This window comes from Haemorhous mexicanus, chromosome 2 (assembly GCF_027477595.1).
Source record: "Haemorhous mexicanus isolate bHaeMex1 chromosome 2, bHaeMex1.pri, whole genome shotgun sequence".
In the NCBI taxonomy this organism is placed as follows: domain Eukaryota; kingdom Metazoa; phylum Chordata; class Aves; order Passeriformes; family Fringillidae; genus Haemorhous; species Haemorhous mexicanus.
In genome coordinates this window covers 96,490,915-96,516,390 of record NC_082342.1, presented here as the reverse complement: position 1 = coordinate 96,516,390, position 25,476 = coordinate 96,490,915, and the positions used below count along the sequence as shown (strand labels likewise).

Here is a 25,476-nt window from a genome sequence, read left to right as displayed (position 1 = left end):
GTAACCAGAGGCTGGGAGGCTGTCTTAATTAGTTCTGTAGAAATACCAAGGAGGGCAAAACAAATACATAAGGTCATGAACTGGCTGTGAATAAAATTAAGCTTGGTATTAAAAGAGTTTTAACTCCAAGTGAACTTCTGGAACAACAGCCCTGTGGAAACTGCAGGAAAACCCTCCCACAATGGAATTTTAAAGGACAGGTTGATTATTTGCTGCAGGTATTGTGGCTTGTGATGAGCTGTAACATCGGCCCTGGGTTGGTAGGGACTGGCCTTGATGAGGGATGTGGTTTGTTTCCCTCATTGGCCTCAATACTCACTGAAGCTTGTTTCCAAAGGTGCAGTTGATGGGAAGTGCAGTTTTATTTGTGAATTTACCCATGGATGTTCAGGTCAACCATACTTAAAATACTCAAATAATAGCTGGGGATTTACGATATGAAAACACAGAATGGTCTCAGTTCATAACTTCATAACTTCATAACATAACATTAAGTAAAAATCCCCTCTTCCTATCACTGGTTGTTGCTCTGAGTGTAGAAATTGTTTTCTGCTCTTCCCAGGAGCCAGCCTGTTCTGGGAGCCCTGCAGCAACACTACTACTGCATGCCAATGGGTTTATCCTTCCTCTTGTCCAGGGCTGGGAAGCAGGGTCACCCTGCCCACAGGGTGCATATCTCAGCAGCCCAGGGAATGTTTCTGTCCTCCCCATGCCTACACCTCCTTTCACAGACTCCATCTGCCTGTGCATCTCTGGGTGACCAGAATCCTGATATCAGGAAAAGTTTTCCATGCTCTCCTTCATGCCTGGGCATTACGAACCAAAGAGCAAAAAAGAAAAATGCCATATCCATTCAGATGCATCCCTAGGGGGAGAAAAGCATGTTTGTGGCCTTGGTTGCTCCAAAGCTGGTGGGATTTGCCCATTGCAGCTCAGCCTTGGTAAATGTTTTGAGGGACAATGTACAAAAGGGCCACGTCATGTAATTGGTCCCTGAGGTCATTGCCCAGCCTGTGCCTTGCTATGGCACAAAGAAACGCTCGTGCTGTTCTTCTCCACCCACACTGTGTTACAGTAAGTGAGTGCTGGGCCATGGGAGGAACATCCAGGTCTCAGAGCAGCTCCCAGTGGCACTAACAAAGGGCCCCACAGTCAGGCAGGGCACGGAGGGAAGGGCACTGTTGTGCCACTGAGCGGGGCGTTGATTTCTTTGGTTTGCTTTGGGTTTGTTTTTTGGGTTTTTTCCCCATGTGTTGACATTGCAGATGTGATTTGCCCTTAGAGGTTTTGTTTTCTCATGAGCAGCTGGACTTTAAACTCCAACATCTCTCCTGTAACCATTTCCCACAAGAGCTGCAGGAATGCAGGCAGGCACCATTAGGCTCAGAGGGTAACAATGGCAAGGTGCTCTTGGATAATATTCTTCCTTCTCTCTGCCCTTTTCCTTCAGACAGAGCAGGCAGGTATGGCTTTTGTTTTGTTGCACCTTTGGTTCTGATTTGTGCTGCTGCTTTTCTAAAAACACCAGTAATTTTGTACCTTGTATAATGTTTACTTTGTAGCACAGAGGGAAATCAATGAAAACAGTCTGTTCCTTTTTTTCTTTAAATTTCTGCTGTTTATTTCATGCAGCTAAGCGAAAACTGCTGTAAGCTAATGGGGCAATGCAGTTTTGAAGTACCATCATTTATGCCAAGGTAATACCCTGGGATGCCCCAGATATTAAAGTGAATTTTGTTTTATATTTCTAGTTGCTGCTGAAATAAAAATGGGAGAGTACTGTGGAAGAGGCCAATAAGCATGCTCGTTATAGCTCAAAGAAATTTATGTTTTTGTATTAATGCTCCATAGTCTGTCAAAAATAAGGAGGAGCCAGGCAAGGAAGAAAAAATGGTGTTCTCTCAAGAAAGTCAAAATACCCTGCAGCAGAAGTTCACTGCCAGCTGTGCTGCCACTGCATGGCAAAAATATGTGCTGGGGGTCAGATAACATTTAAAATGCAGAACAGAGTCATGAAGCTTTTCTTTTTTTAATATCATGTGCAAGACAGCTGCTTATGGGATGTCCTTTAAAAAGATAACTAAATATCTGTACACAGTGTTGGAATAATTTTGCTATTGCTCTCACCTTTTCTAGTTCTATGATTATTGATTACTTCAACCAGCAGTGTTGGGTCCCCAAACACTATAAAAGAGAAAAAACCCCTGAATATTCCCTGCCCCAACACATTTACTTTCCAAGCACAGAAGAACTGACAAACATGCTGACGCACACGGTCACGCATTGCTTCATGTGGAAGATGAGGCTCCAGGGTGGCACCAGCTGCCCAGCCTGCAGGCAGCTTTTGATGGAGGTGTCATTTGCAAAGAGAAGTTTTAAGATCTGTTAACTGGTTTCTCCTCCTCTTTACTCAAATCTGAAAGATTACAGTGTCTTCCACATGAACAGCTCTTAACTATGAGCTTCAGAACTTCATGACTTCATAACACAACATTAAGTAAAAATCCACTCTTCCTCTCACTGATTGTTGCTCTGGACAGGGTGACCCTGCTTCCCAGCCCTGGACTAGAGGAAGGATAAACCCATTGGCATGCAGTGGCAGTGTTGCTGCAGGGCTCCCAGAACAGGCTGGCTCCTGGGAAGAGCAGAAAACAATTTCTACACTCAGAGCAACAACCAGTGATAGGAAGAGGGGATTTTTTACTTAATGTTATGTTATGAAGCTATGAAGCTCATAGTTAAGAGGGCTATATCCCATATCACTGTTTATGTGGAAGACACTGTAATCCTTCAGAACTGAGTAAAGAGGAGGAGAAACCAGTGTCTTCCACATAAACAGTGGTATGGGATATAGTCCTCTTAACTATGAGCATTGCTGAGAGGTAGTTTTTATTTATTCCCCTTAAAAGAGAATTGATTGAGAACTCAGCCATGTCATGGCTTTGCTTCTGGACAAAAAAAAAAAATTGCCATGAACTAAGACTGAAGAGCATCAGTTTGGATCCACCATCATAACTTAATACCACTAATATCCACTTCTACCAATGCATCTGAGACCCCTGTGCAGTCTCACAAAATAGCCTTTGCCTTTTACAATAATGTTTTCCCCCTTTCCCTGGCTGTGCCACCACACCCTGCTCTGTATGTCTCGTGCAGTAAAAAAATTTGCCAGGAAGGGTTTCAAATTCCCAAATTTCCACTGCTTGGGAGCAAGTCAGGCATTCCCCAGAAGTAAAAGGTCTCAACTCCTCAGCTGAATTTGGGCTAAGACAGTAGAGCTCTTTAAGCATGTAAGTTTAATATGGCTGAAACCCCAAATCAGCCAAGATTATTCATCTTAAAAAAGAAGGTAAAAGTATATAAGGAAATTCATCTAAGTACTTATATTAGTGTTTTGTCATACAATGTTCCAGTATTTATATCAGCTCATGATGCAAACAGTGTTATCAAGAGACAGAGACGTGCCAGTTCCATCCTTCTGGAGGAGGTCCTTCAAGGCAGCTTGGAAAGAGAATGCCTAGAAGAGAGGTGTACACATGAAGAAGCAAGAGAAGTATTTGAAAATGATGAAATGCTTGTAAGTATTTTGTTTCCCTGCATGCACAATAAAGACTGCTGCCACGATCCTTTACTTGTGAAACATGAGACTGCTCCATTTGTTTGGGTTTCTCTCCGTGTGAAATCTTTGCATTTGCCATCTCAGCAGGTAGCAAGCAGGTGTTGTCCATGGTCAAAATGGAAATGAGGAGGTCAGCTCTGATATTGTCCTCTCCAGAAAATGATGTGTCATGCTCTTTGTATTAGTAAATCACGTGGCTGCTGTCCCATCCTGACCACACACAGAAGTACAGCTTCAGCACCCCTTAGGGACCAGGAGGGGCAAAGGGGTGTTGGTCAGCAGAAGAGCACCTGGAGGGCAGCACAAAGGAATTCCAGCCCCTCCAGCCCATCAGGGCCCAACTCAGATGTCTTTATGCAAATGCATGCAGCATGGGGAATAAATGAGTTAGAGTTGTATGGGGCACTGGAAAAGGTTGTCCAGAGAAGCTGGGGATACCCCATCCCTGGAAGTATTCAAGGCCAGGCTGGATGGGCCTTTGAGCAACCTGGTCTAGTGAAAGACGTTCCTGCCCACAGCAGGAGATAGGAACTAGATGATTTTTAAGGTCCCTTCCAACTCAAATAATTCTGTGATTTTATGATTGGGACAGAGGGAGTCAATACACCAGCAAGTAGAGGGGCCTATAGAGAGAGGCTCACTTGGTGAGTAGCTGCAAATTCCTTTGCACCAGGGGCTCTCCAGACTTATGCAGATGGATGCTGTGCCCTTTAATGGCAACCTAGATGGAGCTTTGTTTGCAGGAAAAGCAGAGGAAACAGCTGTAGGGCTGCCCATGAGTAGCCGTGGTGCTTTGGGGAAAGGAGGGGAGGGCAGAGGTGTGGCTTTGGGGAAAGCAGCTCCAGGGTCAGCTGCAGTACCCAGGGAGATGCAGGGCCCAGGGTGGGGGTGACCAGCAGTGGTGCCCACAGCTCTGCCCTGTGCTGACCTCTCTGCCTCCAGCAGCACCTGCCAGGGGCCAAGTGGGATGGGACAGGATGGGGTCACTTCCCGGGCTGCTGCACACCAGAGAGACAATAGCCAGCCAGTTTTTTCAGGGAGCTGCATTGCTAAAGGAGCCAGCTGTTCCTCTCTGGCCTGTGAAGTGTTTATTTTCCTGTACAGCTTCTTAAGAAACAGCAAAGTAAGCAGTAGGCAAAGCCCCTCCCTTCTCATGTGTCTATTTGCTAGCAGCACACTATAGTTGTGCAACTCTGTAAACATTAAACCACTGTATATATTCTCTAATAACATGTTTTTGGGTTTCGCAAAATATTTATTACATATTACATTACTTGGGAATTAAAATCTAATTTCCTTTTTTTTTTCCACCCAGAAAATGTTTTGGGAAGTCTACTACGGTAAGCTGGCCTCTTGATTTCTCTCCTTCATAGTACTGTCACATTATGAACATTATGATTCAGTCTAATACTGGTTTTCTTAGAGTTTATTCTATGAGAAACAATCAGTCTCTATTTTTCATGTCTGTAGTAAAGCAGAAGGAAAATTCTTGATGTGCAATAATTTGTAAAAAGTAATATACAGGAAAAACCATTTAAATCTGCAAAAACAATAAAAGCAGCAGATGAGTAAAGGTTATCATAGTAAATAGGCTTCTTCTTTTCCTGAATCTGAAACAGCCTGGGACATACCAGCAAAATCTCCCAGACACAGAATTAGCACTTAAACCTGAACAAGACAAATAGATATTAAAAGCTACTGAGCTGTCTACAAACTCTGCACAGTGGGATTGCATCATTCCCTGTCAGGTGCCAAGGTGAGAAACAAATCTGTAGAAGCTGAGGCCCTGATGTAAATAAATGCCACCTGAACAGGGAGCCTGTAGCACCAGCTCATGGTGACTGTGCCCTATTTCCACCCTTTTTTTCTGCATGCTTCATCCCAAGTTTTTCTCTTGTTTTTAACTTAGCTATAATTAATTTCTAATCTTAGGTTTAAAGAGTGGAAAAGGAGGTGGCAAAACCAGCAGTCAGTAATAATTTTCTGCACAAGCCACTAAGTCATTGAGTCCTGGGAACCATTGCATAGAAGAATCCCATCAGTGCTATAAAGGTTATGAAGGATGATGCTAGATATCTGGCATTTTATTACTTTTGTGAGGGTGGGATTAAGTTCTAATTTGAGTCATTGGATATTTGTACTAAGCATGTCATGCAGGCTTCCTCTCTAGCCTAGGATGAGAGAAAGGAAACCAGTTCAGAATGGTCCCTCCAAACAAGCTTGGCCACAATCAGGACACATTACTGACTTCAGCCTCAGGGATGGCTTTCTTGCTGCAATTAAAAGCCATATGTTCTGTCTTCTTCCTAAAGAACAGCAGTGTGTGTTTCCTTCTCTGTGATGTCTTCTCTGACATTTTGGAGAGTGTTTCCTTTGAAAAGTGTCTTTTTCCTCCTCACTAAACAAACACATTTTTTCATCCTGTCTTCCAATAATCTCATTTTCTAGACCTCTGGTATCTGTGTTGCTTTCTACTGAAAGTCCAGGGTGCAGTGGATAAATCTGCATTGTGAATACAAGAGGAAAGGCTGAGCACCCACCCAACTGCTGGGTCACCCACCAGCTCTGTTCTGCACTGCTTTGTCCCTTCAAGTCAAAACTGATGTAGTGGCAGTTTGATGGATGTTTGCTGTCAGGGCGCTTTGCCTGAGGTCACACTTGTCCCTGACCCTCTTTTATCAACAGTATAAACTTCACTATTACCAATCTCTCTTTGAACATCACTTTCCAAAAGTTCTGTGCAAGCCTTATAGCAGTCTGCTCCCTGAATGACAATGTCATTTGAGACATTTCTATTTTATCATGTTCACTGATTCCCCCTAGGTCCCTTATCTAGATATGATTAGATGTAAATGGTTTAATTATTTTGATGTTGAAAAATGTATATTGGTTTTTACTATCCTCCTTTTTATATTGCTGTGTGCTTACAGTTTAATCATAGCTCGCCAGTAACAGGAATCAGGCCAATTTCTCTATAATTCTTTGAATCTTCTCTTTCCTCCTTTAAGAAAACTAGGTGCTGGATTTATTTTCTTTCCAGCACAGATTTTAGAGGCTTTAATCCATCTAACTGCTTCAGGCTGCAGGGGTAACTCCTCCCTAGCTCCAGCTCCTCAATTCTGCCTGCTCAGCTGTGCAGGTGAGATTCCCCCAGTTCACCCAAAAATGCTCTCTGGAGGCCTACATTGTGCTTGGATATGCTGCTGGCATCTGACTGCAGATGGGTTGAAAGGTGGTAACCCTTTCAGCCAGTATTTTAGTACATCTAACACTCAAAGACATAGTGCCCATAGCCTAAGCAGATGATGATTGGTGGGTTTTTCCCAGCAGCTGGCAGAGTTTTCACTTTTCCATCCCTGAAATCAGGTAGGGCAGCTTGCTGACTGAATTAACCTCTCTGACGAGGTGTTAATTTTTAGAAAGGTTGGACAGCATGTCCCAGGTTAGGCTCTTCTGGCTTGCTTACTGATAGCCTATGTCTAAATTAAGTAGTTGTTACTTGGATCATGTTTTCAAACTGCTTAGGAGTCATTCCTGTGGGCAGCTTGAAGGGAAACTGGCAGCTCTGCCTGGTGCTTCACTCCCAGTGAGGACACCCTCTTGTTTCAATGTTCAGTTCAGCAGAAAGAGCAAGCTTGCTAGTGTCTGAGCTGCTGCATGATAATTGTGCAGGTATAGAAAAGTTATATTTCCTCCTGTTTTGATGTTGCTTGCCGTACACTTACTCTGTAATTTTGATGCCAGCTTTTTCTATCCAATACATATCAATCTAACATGGGAGACCTAAAACACCAGTCTTATATCACATTTGTAAAAAAGCAGGAACTGGGACTCAGTCCTTTTCCCTGAATCAGAGCATCCATCCTCCAGAAGGAGGCTCTGCCTCTGGGCAGCTCCCAGCCTCTCTGACAGGAGCTGCAAGAGCACCTCTGGCAGCAGATTTGAGCTAATATTACCCCTGAGGAGCAGTTCAGTGGCACTTAGCCCATTTCCTTCCAAACTGCTCTCACAACACTTCTCTGAACAGCTCATGTGCCGGGATAGGGGCTGTGTAATTTGGGATCTGTGCTGGTGGTGACTCCTCCCTCTCCATTTCTTCAGGTGGCAGGAGGTGCTCCTCAAGCCCCTGCCAGCACAATGGTGTGTGTGAGGACAGCATCCGTGGCTACACCTGCACCTGTGCTGAGGGCTACGAGGGAGAGAACTGTGCTTTTGGTAAGGCATTGCCCCTTCTGAGAAGCCCCACCTCATCTCGTCACAGGGTACCCCCATGAAACCATTCCCAGCTCTCCCATGGTGCCACTTACCATGGCTTTGGGTAAAACACACTGCTCTGGCAGAGCAGGGGTGATGTGTGCTGCCTGCCTGCAAAACATTATGAAATCCTGAGGTTCCATGGGCTATCCCTGTGCCCTGAGCCTTCCTTCTCCGGGGTTGCATGGGTACACCCCAAAGCCAGCCCTGCCACTGCCACCTGTGCTGCCTGGCTGCTTGTCCTGCTGTGGTCCCAGGTGTGTGGCCTGAAGGAGCAAGGCTGCAGTGCCAGGGTGGCTTTCCTGGTGCCTCTGAGGCCACACACCCCCACAAGACAGTCCCTCAGGACAGAAGGACTCCAGAAAACAAACTGTTTCTAGTGGAAGTGAGAAGCATAAAGTAAAACAGATGTGTTCTGGCACAGGAAAACCCTGGGCCAGATCCTGCATTTTTATATCTGCCAGGTTCTACTTTCCAGCCCTGACATCAGGATTTCTGCTGGTTCAGAGGTCCCCTGGGGTGGGAGACGCCCTGGCTGCAGCAAGACAGGGTGGTTCTGTGTATAAGGGGTGTGACTGTGACCAGCTTCTGGGGAGCACAGAAGGTGACAGAGCTTGGACCAGTGCTGGGAAGTAGATCATCTCAGAGCCTTAGGCAGCCATGTTATACAGGATTTTTTGCTACCTATGAGCTAGATCAAATAACAGTTGCTTTGTGCTAACAATTTAAGTGCTTGCTTAGCTATGGAAAGTTGAGCATGTTTTGAAGTTCATACTCCCTCTCTTTTTTCTTATCTTTGGAAGCTGATGTGTTCAAAATCAAACAAGTGTGCAAAACGAGAGCTACAGGGTTTTGTCAAAACCAGAAACCTTAGCTGCCTTCTTCCTCAAGCAATTCATAATGTGCAACACTTCCCCCTGCCGCACATACTTGGTACTTTGTTTGAAAACCCACGGCACCCTTTCCCAGAACTCAGAGGTGCAGTGTCTGCTGCAGGGAGGTGCAGGGGGAGCACAGTTTGCAGTGAGTCTTTGAATGCTGCAGAGACTCAGCTCTCTCCAAGTTCTGCTTAACAAGGGGAAAAAAATCCCAGTGGTAAATACTACCAAGCAGAGCCCCAGCCCACATCCACACAAAGTGAATAAAAAATAAAACACAGAGGACTCAAGTGATGAAAGAATACTCCATGTTTTTTCTCTGCTTGCTCTGTTTAGCTAAAAATGAATGTCACCACCAAGCAAAGGTAGGATGTGACCACTTCTGCTATCCAGGAAGGGATTCCTACCGCTGTTCCTGTGCTGATGGCTACAAGCTTGGGAAGGATAAAAAACAGTGCATTGCATTAGGTAGGTGTGAGCACGGAGGTAAAGGGGGCACCTGCTCAGGGCTGGGTGGGCAGGCCACCATCTAACAGATGGGATCAGCCTACCTTGAGCCTAAAGCAATATTACTGGGTAGAAAAAGGAATCTAGGGACCACCACCTGAGATGCCAAAGTAATGGTAAAAGAAGGGCTATTTGATCAGAACGTTTGAGTCAGCAGAGAGGACATCCACCACCCTGCATATCACTCCCTGGACCAGGTTTTCCACTCCTGTGTTTAATAAAGAGTAATTCTGCTGAACCCGTGTTTGCTTGGGAATGAGATTCAGTTGATTCCTATCAGGTGACCAATTGTCTAATAAATGAAGGGAAACATTTGCTGCCACAGTAATTAGCTGGAAACAGTAGCCCTTTTTAGTTCTTCAGTCTCATATTAGGTATCTCATTCAATTTCATCCCCTTACAAAGTAGGTGTACTAAAACCACAGAAGTACATTTAGACCTGTGTCTGTATGACCACAAGTGGGGCAGCCAAATAGGAGTTCAGCTGCAGAGCCACACTTTTGGTGGTGACAGACTGATGTCCACACTCAGTGGACATTTCAGGTGGGCTTTACATCTAACTGGCCTAGTTCAGTCCTGTGGACTAAGCACCAGTCAGCTGTGAGACCATGGCATGTGTGCACCTGGAAGGTGCCCTGTGGTTTAGCTTCACCTGAACAGGATCCAGTGTGTGTGACCCAAACCCAAACCAAGTGGAAGTGTGACAAATGGAGGTAACTGGGTGATCCAATCAAAAAGCATGTGTGTTGTTTGAACGAGATGAGAAAGGCATGCATATCCCTAGAGTGGCAGCTGTAACAAGGAAAACCCAGGATTTACCTTGTCCAGACTGGGCCCCAGCTCTCAGGTATTTGACACAATTTTGAATACAGGATACAAAGATGAAAAAGCATGATGTGCTAACAGCTGGCTGGAGAGGAAGCCCCATTTCATTAGTGAAATGAAGCACAGTAAAACCTGTTCCCTACAAGCCTAACACAGTGACCATGTTCAGCCCCTTGCTGAACTATTATGACTACAATTACCAAACAAATTATTCCAATTTTCACCAGCTGAGATATAGTCATTCTTTTTCTTTGCACAAAAGCAGAACCCCAAAGTCTAGGTGGAACAGTAGGCAAATGCAGGTATTAGCTATCTTGAAATATACAGCATGAAGTTTTGATTTTTTTTTTTTTAATTATTTGTTAGATGCATGTGCATGTGGCAGACTTCAAGACAGTGATAACTTAATAAGTGAAACCAGGAAGAAAAGTGATGAGCGATTTCCTTGGCAGGTATTCCTAGCAATTCATCAAACCCATCACTTTATCCTCACATGGATAGTGTTATCTATTGGTTTTTTTGCATTTTCCTAGGTACTGCTGCTAAATCCAGAAGGGAAAGGCTTCTGTGGAGGAGTGTTGCTAAAAAGTAACTTCGTGTTGACCACAGCAGAGTGTGCCCTTCTGCACAGCCATTTTCAAATCAGGGTTGGTGCTGGTAGGTGATCCAACATTTTTTCTTGCTGCAGCACATTTCAGTATTGACAAGCTAAATTTTAAAAAAGCTTACTAAACTTCTTGCTGCATAAAAATATTGTTGAAGGAAACAAACATTATGTTATTTCATTTAAGCACCTCAGTCGAGTATCTGAGCTAGAACTACAGCTACCCCACATTCCCCTTTACAAGGCAAGCAGAGGTAAGTGCCTCTTGAGCACAGCTCAGAACTCAGCACACAGCCATCAGCTAAACATGGTGGATTTAGTGGTGACTTGTTTCATGCCAAAATCCACATCAGTGCTGGATATTCATCCTTACTGCTGAAAATATTTGTGCTCCTACCAGCATTAAAAAGCTGCCAGTGTATCATTGCTTGTTTCCCTTTACTGCAGAGGAAGTATGCCTTTAGCTCCTCTGCTGCACGTGTTTCTCAGCATGACCAGGCAGCTCTCACGCAGCTTTCAGGTCTCTGATAAACTATTCCTAAGGGCAGTCAAATGTCATTGCTCCACAGGGCCTAATGGAACAAGTGGAACTGGGAAGATAATGCAAATTAGGGAGAAGCACATCCACATCCGGTATGAGGAAGACACTGGTGAGAACAACATTGCATTACTACAACTTCAAGAGCATGTTGAGTGTGACAGCTTCCACCTTCCTGTGTGCACCCCTGAGAGAGACTTTGCAGAACACGTTTTAATTCCAAAACTGGCTGCTACAGTCAGCGGCTGGAGAATGGTGGGTGATGAACTTCAAGGCGAAGAGCTGCAGGTTTCATGCCTGCCTGCTGAGGACTGCAAGCGAATACTCAACATCAGCCTCACAAACAGGCAGTTCTGTGGGCACTTCCAGGAGGCTGGAGAGAAACACCTGGTTGGAGGAAGCTTTTTGGTTACTGAGTACAAGGGCACGTGGTTTCTGACTGGTATCCTGGGATCCTGGCCACGGGAAGACACTGACTGGGAAACACTGCTTTTCACCAACACTGCAAGGTATATGGTATGGGTTAAACAAAAAATAAAGTAAGGCACAAACACAACCAACTCTCAAGCACCAAGCCCCTCCCAGTCATTGCAAGGAAACACATGGAGGTAGCCAGTACCCCCATTTGACTCTACTACTATTTGCAGCAATGGAAGCTGCAACAATGACATGTACTTAACTCCAGTTTATACAGAAAAGCCTGTTTGTCTTTCCTTCTGCTGACACACAGTACTGTGAGTCATGATACAGCAACATAGTTATTGAACTAAAAACTGATTTAATTTTAAATTTCCGAGAACTGTTCATCCTAAACCTCAAAACATGTTGAATATTTTTCTGTGATTTCAAATGTTGCTAGTACCCTGAGGTTTGATTCAGCAAATTTATATTCTTATTTCAGGATCCATACAAGTAAAACTTAAAAGACATGGGGATTGTCAAGCTTTTAAATGTCTTTGTTGAGGTAGCACTTGACATTTTCATCACACTAAAAAGTGATTCCCCTCATACATGGAATTTATGTTTACCCTTATGAATGATGCCCATATCAGTTAGAGGGTAAAATAAAACCCAACTGTCAAAGACAACAAAAAATAAGTGTTTTATTTGTTTTAAAAATAATTTTAAAACCCCCAAACTAAAATCTCATCAGTCTGGACAAAGTTATATTGTACCACCCCCAAACAAACAAACCAACCAACCCCCAGGATAGTAACACTTAAAATACTGGATCCAGTGGTAGTGTTTTCCCCAGAAGCAAAATAAAACAGATGAGATTTTGTTCATCATAACAAAAATTAAACAAAATATGACCAGAATTTAATCCCAAAGCCATCTGTGGGCACCAACCCACAGATATACTCAAACCCATAAGTATTACTGACACAGTAAAGCTTTTGGTGTCAAACACTTCTGTATTTTTCAGAGACAGTTTGAAGAGAGTATTTAATACCAGCAAAATTACTGAGACTTAAAAAACATTGGAAACCATGTAGGAAAACATTACTTCCACTCTGCAGAATGGATCAACACAAGTAACAAAGGCAGATACTTCTCTCTGAAGGATAAACACAGAAATAGTAACATGAAGTACTTTATAAAAGCTTTTAAGTAGTTGGGAAGGAATTTGGAATGCTTTGCTTTATTTCTTCATGAGATACTCTGAATGATCTAGAAAGCCTGTGGAAACTACCATTTCAAAATCAACATTTCATGTCAATGCACTTTGTAACCCTGGCAGCCTTGGCCATTCTGGGAAAGGAGCCACAAACCGTTCCTGGTATTTCAGTCCTGGACATGAACCAGACCATTGACAGTGTTCTTGGGGTCACTGGAAGCAGATCCACTGGGCAAGCTGAGCATCTGAAGAGTATTTGCATAGCTAAGATGCAGTACTCAACAACACACTGTTGACAGTGGAGGAAATGGGTTCTGCTTGCTGACCACAAGCTTCTGATGCTGATGGGATATGTAGCCTTTAATGTGACCCTGGCAGAAGAAGAAAAAAGCAGTGTTAGTAGCTAGAGCTGGTAACACAATCCCTACAACCCAAGCAAACACCTACAAGCTACCCATAGCAGAGCTGTTTATGCTCACTCACCACTGCACTACTCTACTTCAATATCCATGAGGGTCCAGTTTAGGTAACTGGGTCACCTCGGAGAGCCAGCACAAAGCTGGAGCCACCACCCTGTTTGTGCACTAAGGGTGCTGTCAGACTGAGAGCCTCTTGCCAGGGCCCCCCATGGGTCTGCTTACACTGCCTCCAAGAGACAGAGCTCTACAGAAGTGTTTCTAAATTCACTCTTGCTCACTTTAAAATGAGGATTTTAATCAATTAGTATTCCATACCTAATGAACTAAATGACATAGTACTTCCTTTTCAGACACAGGGTTGTAACAGTGAAAGAAATCTCCCAGTGACCTAAATCACATCAAATAATGTTTCAGAAACAGAGTAGTGGTTACTTTTCTTGCTGGCACTACAGTGATGCTTCACAACCTCTGATTTAATACAAATAATTAGATTTCAAGCTTTTATCCATTCATAAGCAGTTGAGATTCACTTAGAGTAAAAGACAAAATGTGGAACAGAACCAAAGAAATCTAGCTCTATTTTTTTCCAATTTGAGAAGACCAAGAGTCTCCTACTTCAAATGCAGACCAAATCTTTCTGGTGCCACCTGAAAGGTTTCTATTTTTAAATCAATGTTTCTGCATATATAGAAATGTCAGTATTGAATTTGCAATGCAAAATTCAACTTCACTTTTAACTGATTCCTGCAAAAAAAGGCAGGAACTAGAAGAAGTCCTCAGGGCAAATGAAAACATTTCACTTTGAGCAGAAGTCTCAAAAAAACCACAAGAAAACCTGGGATTACTGATGAGTTTTTTGTCATAAACTGTTATTCTCTGTCTAATATTTTTCATTGTCAGATGTATGGAAGCACCAGACAACAAGTGGTGAGCACTTACCAAATATATGAGGTTAGCTAAAATACACTGGACTTCATCAATATCAACATCATCTACTTGCATGAACTTCAGAGCAATCAGAAAAGCATCTAGAGATAGCTGATGAGTTTTGAGCAGTAAATATCTGAAAGAAACAACAGGAAAAATGTGTTATTGAGAAATAATCACTTTAAAATTCTGTTTCTTAGAAAAATGGTCTTTCTACAATAATTTCACCTTAAAAGGAAGTCAGCTCCCTCTGAGAGAACTAAGGAGCATATACAATTCTACCCCAGTCCCAGGTGAAACCCTATTAAATCTGCTTTTGCAAAAATGTAATTTTTGTTATGCTTACACTTTCTTGAAGAGATTTCTGTATGTGATGATTTTCAGCTTCTCAAGGATAAGAAAGATTCCACATCGAATAAAGAAGGTCTCATGCTTTGTTAGAGCATCATTCAGAAGGAGAAGATTTCCTTCACTGCAAGGATAAAGAAATGAAAAAGTGAGAAGGTCTGACACCAGTGAGAAAAGGAAGTATGACTTGGTAGGAATATGCCTCCCCTGCCTTCCTCAATTACCCCAAAGAAACACTTTTTACTTAATACTTTTTGAACACAAAGCAGAAAAGCAAGCATCATACCTCACAGACTTTGTTACTTCAGCAAACTGCATAAGGTCATACTTTTTTAAGAGCTGAACTGTTGGCATATGGCCCTGAAAAATAAATGGTGTCCAAGTTTTCCAGGGTAAAGTTAAATACATTTTAAATAGAATCTAGTAAAAAAAAAAAATCTAGCTAAAAAAATTGTTAAGAGAAAAAAAGAATTTTTAACCACTTTTTTTTTTCCTACAGAATACAAGTGAATACAAGTATTTGCAAGACAACCCCCTCGTCCCTCTCAAACACCTGGTAGCACAACTCACAATAACTACTGATTTATCATGACTTAGGGACAATTAATACTTAATGTTAGGGAGCAACTATCAAACTTGTAGAATCAAGATCCTGTGACACGAGGCCTTGGCAGATTCAAATTTTGTGTCACAGTTGTATCATTTAATCTACAAACAGAAGAACTGCAGGAATCTCAAGCACTTCCAAAGGAATATGAGCAGTGCTTTAGCCTTGTCAAGTCTTATCACAGCCTGTAACAGACTTTTTTCTTCTCTATGCCTCCATGCAGAAATAAAAATGTCCTCTCAAAATACAAACACCACCACCATGCCCCATCCCCCCCCCAAAAAAGAGAGAAAGGTTAAATTTAAAGAAACAAAATCAATTTTTATTGTTAGATCGGGTAAGACTGAACCATCTATAGACTCAAAAAGAAACTTTATCTTTTATCCCCTGCACAGCAAAGATCAGAATGCACGTTGACTTGGTCAGACTTTAAATTTAGTTACATCATGCTATGCTGTTGCTAACTCCTTTCCTGGATGAAGGATTAGCTGAGAGCAGAACTGAGCTGCAGGTTTACTGAGAGCTGTTAGGAACAAAAAACCCAACACACAAGCTATTTTAGTAGTTTGAAGTTAGTGTTAATGTTTGGGCTCTGATTTAAAATAGCAACTGTAAATACAATGACCTTTATCTAGTTTCTTTAATGCCTCTTGTGCACTAAAACTGCTTTAGAAAAGCCACAGTAATTCTAAGCACTAACAGACCAACCAGTTTAAAGCACCCAGTCAGGACTGGGACAAAGCTTTTAGGAAGATTGTTAATAAGTTTTCCTTTATCAACCCTACCACTGATTGATCTGAAAACAACCACTAAGAAAGTCAACAAATAAAACAAGGAAAACAGAAGGCAATTATCATACCCACTATACTCCCCCTTTACCCACTTGACACACCAAGGGATTGGAAAGGGAGCACTGAAAGGAAAAAGCAGGGAAGTCATAAACAGCTCAGGGGGAAGGTGGAAAATGGCAACTCAATAAAGGCAGGTGATAACAATCTATATGGGTAACTTTGGAACAGGAAACTCTTAAAAATCTCATTCCTGTCACCTCAGTCACAATGAATTAACACTCGGCATAATCCACTAATTCAGGGATACACAAATGTTAGCACAGCACATGGGAAAGGACAGGAACAAGAAATATGTGCTTAATTATTTTAACAGAAATATGAAATTATCAAATAGTAACAAGACTTCACTGACTTTTCAGAACCAAAATGCTCTGCCTCATGACCCTTCTGACGTGGCCTTGAATGGGAAAATGTATGAGGTACAAATAAAAAAGCCAAAGACAGGCTGCAGTTGTGGCAAACCCCTCTCAACGGTCCTCAGCCATCTGTTTGCACACCCTCCTTTCTTCCACCAGGTGAAATAGACAAATTTGTTCTAGTGGATTCACACCTTCCATGGCTTTTGTGTGCAACTGATCAGCAGAGGCATTCTGCTACAAGACAGAAGTCACACTGTGGAGTGCTTCTCCAAAGAATTCAAATATACCTTCATTAAAATAGTAAGATCAGGTTACACGCTTAGGAGGGGTGGGAGAAAGGTAGGGGGAAAGGAGGGCCAGATTGGTTTTGTTTGGGAGTAGAGTTTTTTTGTTTGGCTGTGTTATTTCCCCTGCTATCTCCTCTCCCATGTTGCTGTAAATGACAACACTTTTTGCCCTCACATAACAAGGTGTGCATACGCTGGCTCTTACAGGGGTAAAATAGCCTCTGGATTCCACTAAGGGAAAACCAAGAAAATACTGAGCATCAGTTTTACAGTCTGGATGTGTACCCCCTTCTCCTTATTCAGGAAAGTAGTATCTACTCACCAACAACATTTTTACTGGCAGCAGGTAGATCAAAATCATTCTTTTGTTCTTCTGGCTTGATCGGTGACAGTGCTCGAAGGCAAATGACAGATACTCCTCAGCTGCAAGCACAAGTAACACAAATCAACACAAAAATGCATTAAAGCTGTAACCCAAATTCTGTGCTCAATGTCCATCTCTCTTGAAGACATAACATTTGAAATTGTATAAAAAAGAATCATGTCATTTAAAATACATGAAGTTGGAGATTCACACAAAATATTACTAGAAAGGTAAGTTCTCCTTCAGAAAGTCAAAGAAAACTCATCAAGATCTTCATGTCAGACATTACAGTTACAAGCAATACTGGATTTTTAAGCTAATTTCAGTAATATTATTGTGCTCCTATTACAGAAGCAGAGAATCTAAGAAGTGCTGGTAATACACTCTATCTCCTAAACTGAGATTAGGTTCCTCAAGAGATGAAAGCTGAATGCAATGCCCACATCTCCTGAGCTGCAGAAATGTGCCAGCGAGACCACACAGCAGAAAAGCATGAAAATCTCTCAGCAGCTTCCACTGATAGAGAGAAAATGATAAGCCTGAAAGGCAGAACACAGTTTGGAGTAACAGAGCCAGCTCCAGAACAGATGTTGGTTGAGGGCTGCAGTTAGTGATGAAGCTGTACCCCTTAGCTCTAGAAGCATTTCTGTTAGTGAAATCTATTAGAAATCTAGGAAATGCACTTTGTACATCTTCCAAAATCAATGGATCGAGAAACTACATTTTGCTACACTACAGTTTGCTGAAGATTTCCTATGTGTCATACAGCAACTTGGAGAGTTGAAGGCTCCTTTGCAAAACTTTACAAACCTATTCTTTTGGATGCTCACTCATTTTGTAATGCACACACATAATGCATAAGACTGTAGGGAACTTCACTGACACAAATATTTTAAAGCTGGGCAAACACTACAATTAGAAGTGTCATGCAACCTCATCTCTGTTTTGAGTCAGCCTGTGGGCCTTGGACCTTTCAGCATGACTTTTCCTTTGATCAGTGCAATTCTGAGTCACACACACACAACTTCAGCAAGATTTCATGCCAAGCAGCAAGACTTTAAATGTGCCTTACAGGCACACAGTACCTTGCTTAAAGTCACTGTCAAACATGGCCTTGCGTCCAACATAGTATTTGTATGTAACTCTCTGTGCCATACTGTACTCATCCTTCAGATTTGAGCTGTCAATTGCTCTAATTAAGGGCTTACAGAGATGGAGCTTGTTGATCTGTTGAAAAAAAAATAGCATTTTAGTCATCATGTAGACATATGGTATCATATAAAACCAGGGTGGGTTTAACTTAGAATATGAAATACAAAACACAGCTTACCAGACTTGAACCTACCTTAAAATAAATTTTAAACAGCTGATTCACAAGAAACAACATGCCCCACTTTTTTGAGTCTTCGATGCCTGCTCGACTGTCATAAGGAAAAAGAAAAAACTTGCTAGTATGAACATTGTAAGAAAATAATGACTTTGTCCGCACAGCAAATTCATTCCATAGATATTCACTCCATAGCATTTTTAGGGTAAATATAGGTGTTGCTCTGCTATATATTTTCTCAACATAATGAAAAGATGTCATACAGAATATTATTCATCTGCATCAGAGTCCTCACTCCAGTCTGCAGATAACATACACAAGCACAGCAGTGGCTTATAATACCTGAGATCAAAGAAAGACCTCAAAAAAAGCATTTTTTCTACTTCAGAAGTGTTAAAATTGCTAACACTGGAAACCAGAGCCACCTCTTTTCCATCTAATTAATTCTAATGGAGTAAACTTCACAACTAACAGGACACAGAAGAATTAATCACCCTTCTTGAGAAACAGGGACATACATAATCAGTCCCTCCCAACAATACCTGCTAGGAATGCTAAACCTAAAGTGAGGGCTCTCCTTCTGCAGTTAATAGTCAAGAGATTAAGACAATAAATGAAAAGAGACAAACCTCAGAAGTGTTCATTCTAAGACCTAGATATGGTCTAAGTATGTAGGAAAATCTAAAGCAAAGTTCATTAAGTTCTTAATAATTGACTAGTGCAGCAGAGGGTCCTTCACTTACGTGTCACTGGCACAGACTCGAAAGCAGCCCATCAGAAGCTCTGCTGCTTTTTCCAGCATGTCACCCACTTTGCTTTTCCCTTTCTTCACAAGCTGTTGATCTGCCTAGCAAGAAACAATATGCAACTCTACATCATGGTTCATTGGGTTGCCAAGTTTAGTTTTAAAATTCAGCATTTTATGAAGTATTATAGCAAGAGATCTGTCATGGCTGCTGTCTCCCAAATCTAGAAGGCAGTCAAGCTCCCAGAACAAAAGAAAATACTCAGAGAGGCTCCTGGACATGCACCAGGCCCAATGTAGAGAAGGAAGATAGCACTGATTATTACCTTTAGTATCACTCAGTGTAATGCAGCTCTCAGAAACCTAAATTCAGGTTTAACACCTGAAATGGAGCATTAACACTTCAACTCAAGTGTACAAAGGCCAAGAGCCTGGAAAAAATTATGGAGTTTGAGTCTTAGAATTTATAATTTAGTTTCTCTCCACAGCCACAAAGACTAGATGTTATTTCTAAACCATATTCAACAGTTTCCAGTACTGACACACGCTGCTGGGACCTGAGACTTCCAGAAGGAAGATAAAACATATGTTACAGCAGCAAGAGGAAAAAAGAATAATTCAGTTGTCAACATATGGGAAAGATCCACACATTGATGCGGAACTTCAACAGAAAAAAAAATAGCAAGTAGGTATTTATTATGTGCATTCTAAAAAGTTTTATTATAGTGTTTGCATTCCCACTAGCTGAAACATAAATAAAAGAAATGGAAATGCATCCTGCTGCTGAAGTCTTCTCTGAAACCAGATCCTCTGAATACACTAAGGTTAGAAGATGGAGTTCAAACACTTCCAGCATGACTGATTCAACACTACCCTTTCTCATGCATCTAAGAGACATGGATTTCCCTCATTCAAACTGAGAATTGAGACTTGTTGCAGAGCAGTCACACACACAAAAAATATTCCCTGTGCAAGCATTCCACATGTGGTTTTGTGGGTAAGTGGGCACAAGAGAGTGATGAGGGGATGAACACTGAAAATACTGGATACTGTCAAACCCTAACCTCACTTGAACTCTAGCTTCAACTCTTCAGGTGAAGTGACTACGAACAAAACCACAACTCTGCCACTTCCCTTGGCCTACAAGTTCTCAATAGATCCCTACACAAGCTACTTCAATTCACCAGCCTGAGAAAAATAATGTAAATTTGGGGATTATTAGCATGTCAGCAGTTGTACGGGCTCACCAAGGGCTCCAAAGAGCATCAGAAGGGTGCACACATCTGGAAAAGGGGAGCAGAAAGTTCCCTCTTCAGATCTGGTGAATGGTTAAATCAGCTTGGTTGTCTGTGACACCTCCAATTCCCACCAAATCTCAGGGATAACATGGAAATAGTGACTTACACCACATGCTACTCAACAGAGAAAATATCCCTTCATAAGTTCTAAGCAACTGCTGGGAGTTGCATTCAGGTCCTCAGAACTCCCCTAGTTCCCTCTTCCAATAGGAGGTGGACAGATTGAGCAACCTCACTTTTCAATAGGATTGGATAAATTTAGCATGCCAACAAAATCCTAAACAATGAGTTAAAGAGAACTGAGCAAAATTAGACTGTGTAATAAACCCTGTAAAAATATTTCTATTGTGGAAATACCAAACAGATAAAAGTAATGAGGCAGTTAATGAGATCTACTTACATTATTAGCAAAAATTCGAAGATCAAGGGCTACAGAATACATAATAGGTAAAGCCCTGGAAAAGAAAATCATAGTATATTGAGTAGGTGCAAATCAAGCAATAAGACATGAGAAACAAGAGATTTTTGTTGTTGTTGTTGTTAGCTGGTCATACAATTAGAAAAGTATATATTAATCTTTAAGTGAAGAAGAATACACTTCTTAAAAGGACAGTTCTTCAAGATCTCAGCATTTCAGAAATCCTACACTATAAAAATTATTTTTAAAGTCTTTTTTACTGTGGCTGTAATAAAATTCCACTTCTCTTTGAACAAATCCTTCATGTACTTAGATATGGACCATTCTATGTAATTAAGCTTAGATGTTTAGATTCCACACTTTGGACATGAAAACTCAACCAGGCAACAAAGCCAATTAGGCTTGATTTTAGCATCACTGGGGATAAATAAAACTACAGGTATAATTTTAGTTTGACTCCAATGGTATTATACTAGGAAAAGATGAGGCTATTTTCTAGTAGCTTTCTACCATGTACTCACCAATTTTCTTCTTTATGTGCCTGAAATGCTCGCAGGAAAGATATATTGTATTTAGGAAAATTTAAAATGCCATGAAATGAAGCACACATATGACTTCAAGAAAGACTAGAAATCAAAACACCATCAAGAAGTTGAGGAGCTGAGTTGCAGCATGGAAGAACATGAGCACAGCCATGCACTCAACTTTGACTGGCAGCAACAGTAAGAAACACTAGCCAGAGATAAGATAGAAGCTTCTTTATCATTATCTTGCCCTCCAGCCATGTTCAAAGGTGTTATAATGATTTGAGACTCTCCTATATTCTGGGAGAAATTAATATTCTGTTTTAGAGCCAAGTAAAACATTTTTTTCTTAGCCCTACAGAAACCTGGAAGAAGACTGTATCTGGATTTCCTTGCTTAGAAACCTAAACAACTGAAGTATATTGGGAAGCAGACCACATTTTATTAGATTTTTAAAAACCATAAAGAGAACTTATTCTACAAGAAGTTAATCTGAAAACAATATGTAAGATTTATGGAAAAGGATATTGGACAATAACTGTTTGGCATTTGTATGCTTCCACGAAGTCATGGTTTGCAACAGCATAAGTACACCTGTCAAAGAAAAGGTCCATTAGTGCAACAGAAAATATACATAAATGAAATACTTATTTTTGTGTCCTACCAGGCATGAAGTTTTTCAGTTTATTTATGGCACAAAGGAATATGACTAGAAGCATTCCTAAAAAAACTGGCACAAGTATTTTAATAGAGCACAAAGCTTGATAATTGTAGAAAAGAGATGCTAGAGATGAATAGTATTTGTTTTATATAAACTAATGTTTATTGAAACTGTCACCAGGATTAAATTTTAAAAATGCAAGATTGTTGAGAGAGACTAGATGCAAAAAATTATTAGTAAAAGCCTTGCAGAATTATTTAGATACTAAGCTCTCTTAAGAGTACTTTTATGATTAAAATTCCCTTTTAAAAATATTTATTTCCCTCACTTATTTTACTCTAAATTCTTGTGCAGCTAGTATGCAGAGGGGAAAAGCAAGCATTGCCACCAAAGCTGTGCCAATGGCCACAAACAGATGACAGCCAGGTACACAGAGCAAACTTTATGTGGAGAGGAGAAAGAAAGTCTTCATTTCCTGCAATTCTAGCATTATTTATAAGAGTAATAAACACCAAGTTTTCAGGTGTAAGCCCTTTAAAACAGGAGAGTAAACTTAAGGATATCCTTCCCCATCCCTGCTGAAAACCTCACAACTGACTTTACATTCCAGGCCCATCTTTACCTCAAGTGGGCTGCAAACATTTCATCATACGGTGATTCCAAAACTTGTTGACATTTCTCCTCTGGAGATGGAAGCTAAGTGTAGAATAAATCAATAAAACATTACAGGAACATCCAATGCACCAGAAACAGAACATCACATGAATATTTTGTCATGGCAGTTCTCACAGATTTGCTAGGGTTGGAAGGGACCTCTAGTATGCATCTACCAGAACTTTAAATTACATTAACAATCACATCCAGTGTAATGAATTACTAGTGTGCATTCTGTCTCCAGAACCTGAACAGAGCCAGCCTTAAATAAAAGCATCCAAAACACACAAACACCAAGCCCTTACCACCCACAGTTTTTTTGTCTATAGTGCTTTCCATGGTGCTATGCTAATAACTGATGCAGACCTGGTCTGAAAGGACATTCAAAACTGAATCTATCCAGAAAACAATTCAAAATAGAATACAAAGAGCCAACCAGAAAACAAAAATTATATAAAGTATCCTTGTAAAAAGAAAAGGGAAGCAAACCTACATGGGGATCCTACCTCAGCCTGTGAAACAGATTTCTGTGGTTTCTCTCCAATGGAAAGGAATCCACACCTAGAGCTGGGAAAACTCAAAGTAAAACAAAAGGTCAAAAAATACATCCTCACCTGTAGCCTTGGGTTTGCAACATGTGGATGTTTAAATGACACTAATTCTGCACAAAATGTACCATCTCTGGTCTCAATGGCTTCTTGTACCTAGATAAGCAAACAGTCACATTACAGAATAAAATCCAGCAACAGGCACATGACATATTTACACAACTACAGAAGCCACCACCTAGTTACCACTGTTTATACATATTAATATCCAATCAAATGCAAGTTTTCAATGGCTTAAAACTGAATAAATAATTTTGTATTTCCAATATACCTGTTGTTCAAAAAGGTCTCAGGGAGAAGGTAGAGAGAATACCATTGTGTTTTTTTCCTTATTTGTAGGATGCAAGCATACATATGGACATGGGTTTAGCATTGTAAAATGGCAGCTAGGAGCCAGATTTGGTTAAGTTTTTTAAAATTCCAGTTGGACTTGTAGGCATCAAACACAAATACAAAGATGCAATATTTGAGAAATGCTTTAAAATGAAGACAGGGAGATTTAACATGTAAATATCATTCCAAAGGCAATGTCTGATATTAGACTGATATTCTATCTGTATCAAATGCTTTTGAAACCTACTAAGACTCTAAATGTTATATTCTGTAGAAGAATGGTTTAATCCTGCTTTCTGCTAAAGATAACTCCTCGTAAAAAACAGTCTGCTTGGACAGGCTATTGTGACATCAAGGTGGAAATTTATTCAGTTATGGAGACAGTTTTAAGTACTGCTTCTTAAGAGTTTCCTTCCCTTTGCTTGTGCTTTGTCATACTTTTGTGTCCCAATATGAAAAAAAAATCTTTTTGATGTATGGAAAGCTCATATCAAATGGGAAAAAACCCCATGGACTAAAACAGCAACAAAAAAGGAAAAATCAACTGTTTAAACTCCTTCAGAAATTTGTGTTTAGCTTTTATTTCAGGAAAAAGAAGATGTAATTTTACGTTTGCAACATAGTTTTCCATCTTGAATGTTCAACGGAGTGTCAACCGAACAAAACGTGAACTTTTCAGAGCAGATTGCTGTCCTGGGAGATCTCAGACGCTCCATTTTTGGAGACTAAAACCGAATTACTTTCTTTTTGTGCCTTAACTAATGCCCGATGAAGTAAGACGGTAACAGCGACGAGAATGCGATGGTCCAGCAAGAACAGAGCAGAGAGGAGCCACAAAAGCTTGTCACTGACGGCCCCATCCAGCTGGAACCCCTGCGGCTGCGCTCCTGCCTCTCCATCCTCCAGGGCAGAAGTTGTGTCCGCATTTCTGCGCATCCCCGAGCCCCGTATCCCTGGAATCCTGAGCTGCCCTTGCTCCTGGACACACACACAACCCTCCGTGCCGGTTCTTACACAGAAATTACCTCAGAAACCTCCACACTTCTCAGGCATTCCAGGTGTACATCCTTGGCACTCGGACGGTGCGTGCCTCACGCACACTGAAGAAATATACTTCCCCACTCATCCTCCGTTGATTTATTTCTTAACCAAGGCACCACATTTACAGCAAAAAAAAACACACCCGCATACTCAAACAGGGCCCATAGACTAATTAAAAAAACAAAGAAAAAAACCTTGCTTACTTGCTGCAAGTACTGGTTAATGGTGATGTGCGCCATTGAAGGCAGAGGAGCTGAGGCGGGAGCCGCACCCCGGTGCCGCAGCCCGAGCCCCGGAATCCCGGAACTGCCCGCGCGCTTCCGGATCCCGGCGCGGCCGAGGGCGGCGGGAACGGCCCCGAGCGTCACGTGACAGCCCCCAGCGGCCGCTGCCCCGCCTACCGCAGGCCCGTGGCGTGGCTTCACTCGGGCAGCCAATGAGAGTGAGCGGTGGGCGGGGCTAGAGGGCGCGCGTCAGCGGTAAACCTCGTGCGCCGAGGGCGCCGCGCGTCTAGGGGCGGCGGTGCGGTGTGCGTGTTAGGGCTGTCACCCGTGCTGCCCCTTGTACCCTCGGCTTGCTCAGCAGGCGGGCTGTGCCCTCCGTGTGGCAGGACCCCAGTGGCGGGACACTCCGGTTACTTCCCCGGGAGAGCTATGGAGGCTCGCCTCCCCTCTTTCCTCGCTAGCTCCGTTACCCACGGGGACCACTGGAGAGGGGTCGCGGTGAACTTGGGTGGAAAAAGTTGAATTGAGCATTAAACTCCCGAACAGGTTGACTCCTAAAAGCACTGCCGCCAAGGAGATGTCATGCTCCATGTTCGTGCCCACTGGGCTCGGTTGGGTTTGGCAGGTCCCAGTGAGCA

At 41.9% G+C, this 25,476-nt stretch overlaps 2 protein-coding genes across 3 annotated transcripts; one reads left to right on the top strand and one right to left on the bottom strand.

Annotated features, from left to right (window-relative positions):
- Positions 1-1,314: 1,314 nt before the first annotated feature.
- On the top strand, positions 1,315-12,196 carry PROZ (protein Z, vitamin K dependent plasma glycoprotein). The gene is made up of 8 exons (XM_059839651.1): positions 1,315-1,463; positions 3,414-3,577; positions 4,935-4,959; positions 7,721-7,834; positions 9,088-9,219; positions 10,450-10,535; positions 10,617-10,740; positions 11,257-12,196. The coding sequence occupies exons 1-8, from the start codon at positions 1,397-1,399 to the stop codon at positions 11,766-11,768; spliced, it is 1,224 nt and encodes a 407-aa protein (XP_059695634.1). The 5' UTR covers positions 1,315-1,396; the 3' UTR covers positions 11,769-12,196.
- Positions 12,197-12,303: 107 nt separating this feature from the next.
- On the bottom strand, positions 12,304-24,972 carry PCID2 (PCI domain containing 2). 2 transcript variants are annotated; one of them, XM_059839652.1, is made up of 14 exons: positions 24,818-24,972; positions 23,247-23,336; positions 22,601-22,674; positions 21,846-21,911; positions 21,315-21,356; positions 20,776-20,830; positions 19,076-19,179; positions 18,351-18,426; positions 18,091-18,232; positions 16,964-17,064; positions 14,824-14,897; positions 14,536-14,661; positions 14,202-14,325; positions 12,304-13,214 (listed from the first exon to the last, which is right to left on the bottom strand). In XM_059839652.1, the coding sequence occupies exons 1-14, from the start codon at positions 24,851-24,853 to the stop codon at positions 13,122-13,124; spliced, it is 1,203 nt and encodes a 400-aa protein (XP_059695635.1). In that variant the 5' UTR covers positions 24,854-24,972; the 3' UTR covers positions 12,304-13,121. The 2 variants fall into 2 exon arrangements, with proteins under 2 accessions (XP_059695635.1, XP_059695636.1); XM_059839653.1 differs by lacking the exons at positions 23,247-23,336; positions 24,818-24,972 and having other exon boundaries at positions 21,315-21,354; positions 22,601-22,675.
- Positions 24,973-25,476: the final 504 nt, after the last annotated feature.

Bases quoted from the DNA above. Each gene is read 5' to 3' on its own strand.
- PROZ (XM_059839651.1), top strand. From the start codon at position 1,397: ATGGCAAGGTGCTCTTGGATAATATTCTTCCTTCTCTCTGCCCTTTTC. The intron at 7,835-9,087 runs GTAAGGCATTGC...TGCTCTGTTTAG, and splicing joins GGGAGAGAACTGTGCTTTTG to CTAAAAATGAATGTCACCAC. The intron at 10,536-10,616 runs GTATTCCTAGCA...GCATTTTCCTAG, and splicing joins ATGAGCGATTTCCTTGGCAG to GTACTGCTGCTAAATCCAGA.
- PCID2 (XM_059839652.1), bottom strand. From the start codon at position 24,853: ATGGCGCACATCACCATTAACCAGTACTTGCAGCAA. The intron at 21,912-22,600 runs GTAAAGATGGGC...TTTCTTTGACAG, and splicing joins ATGTTTGCAGCCCACTTGAG to GTGTACTTATGCTGTTGCAA. The intron at 18,233-18,350 runs GTAGGTTCAAGT...TTTTTTCAACAG, and splicing joins TGTTTAAAATTTATTTTAAG to ATCAACAAGCTCCATCTCTG.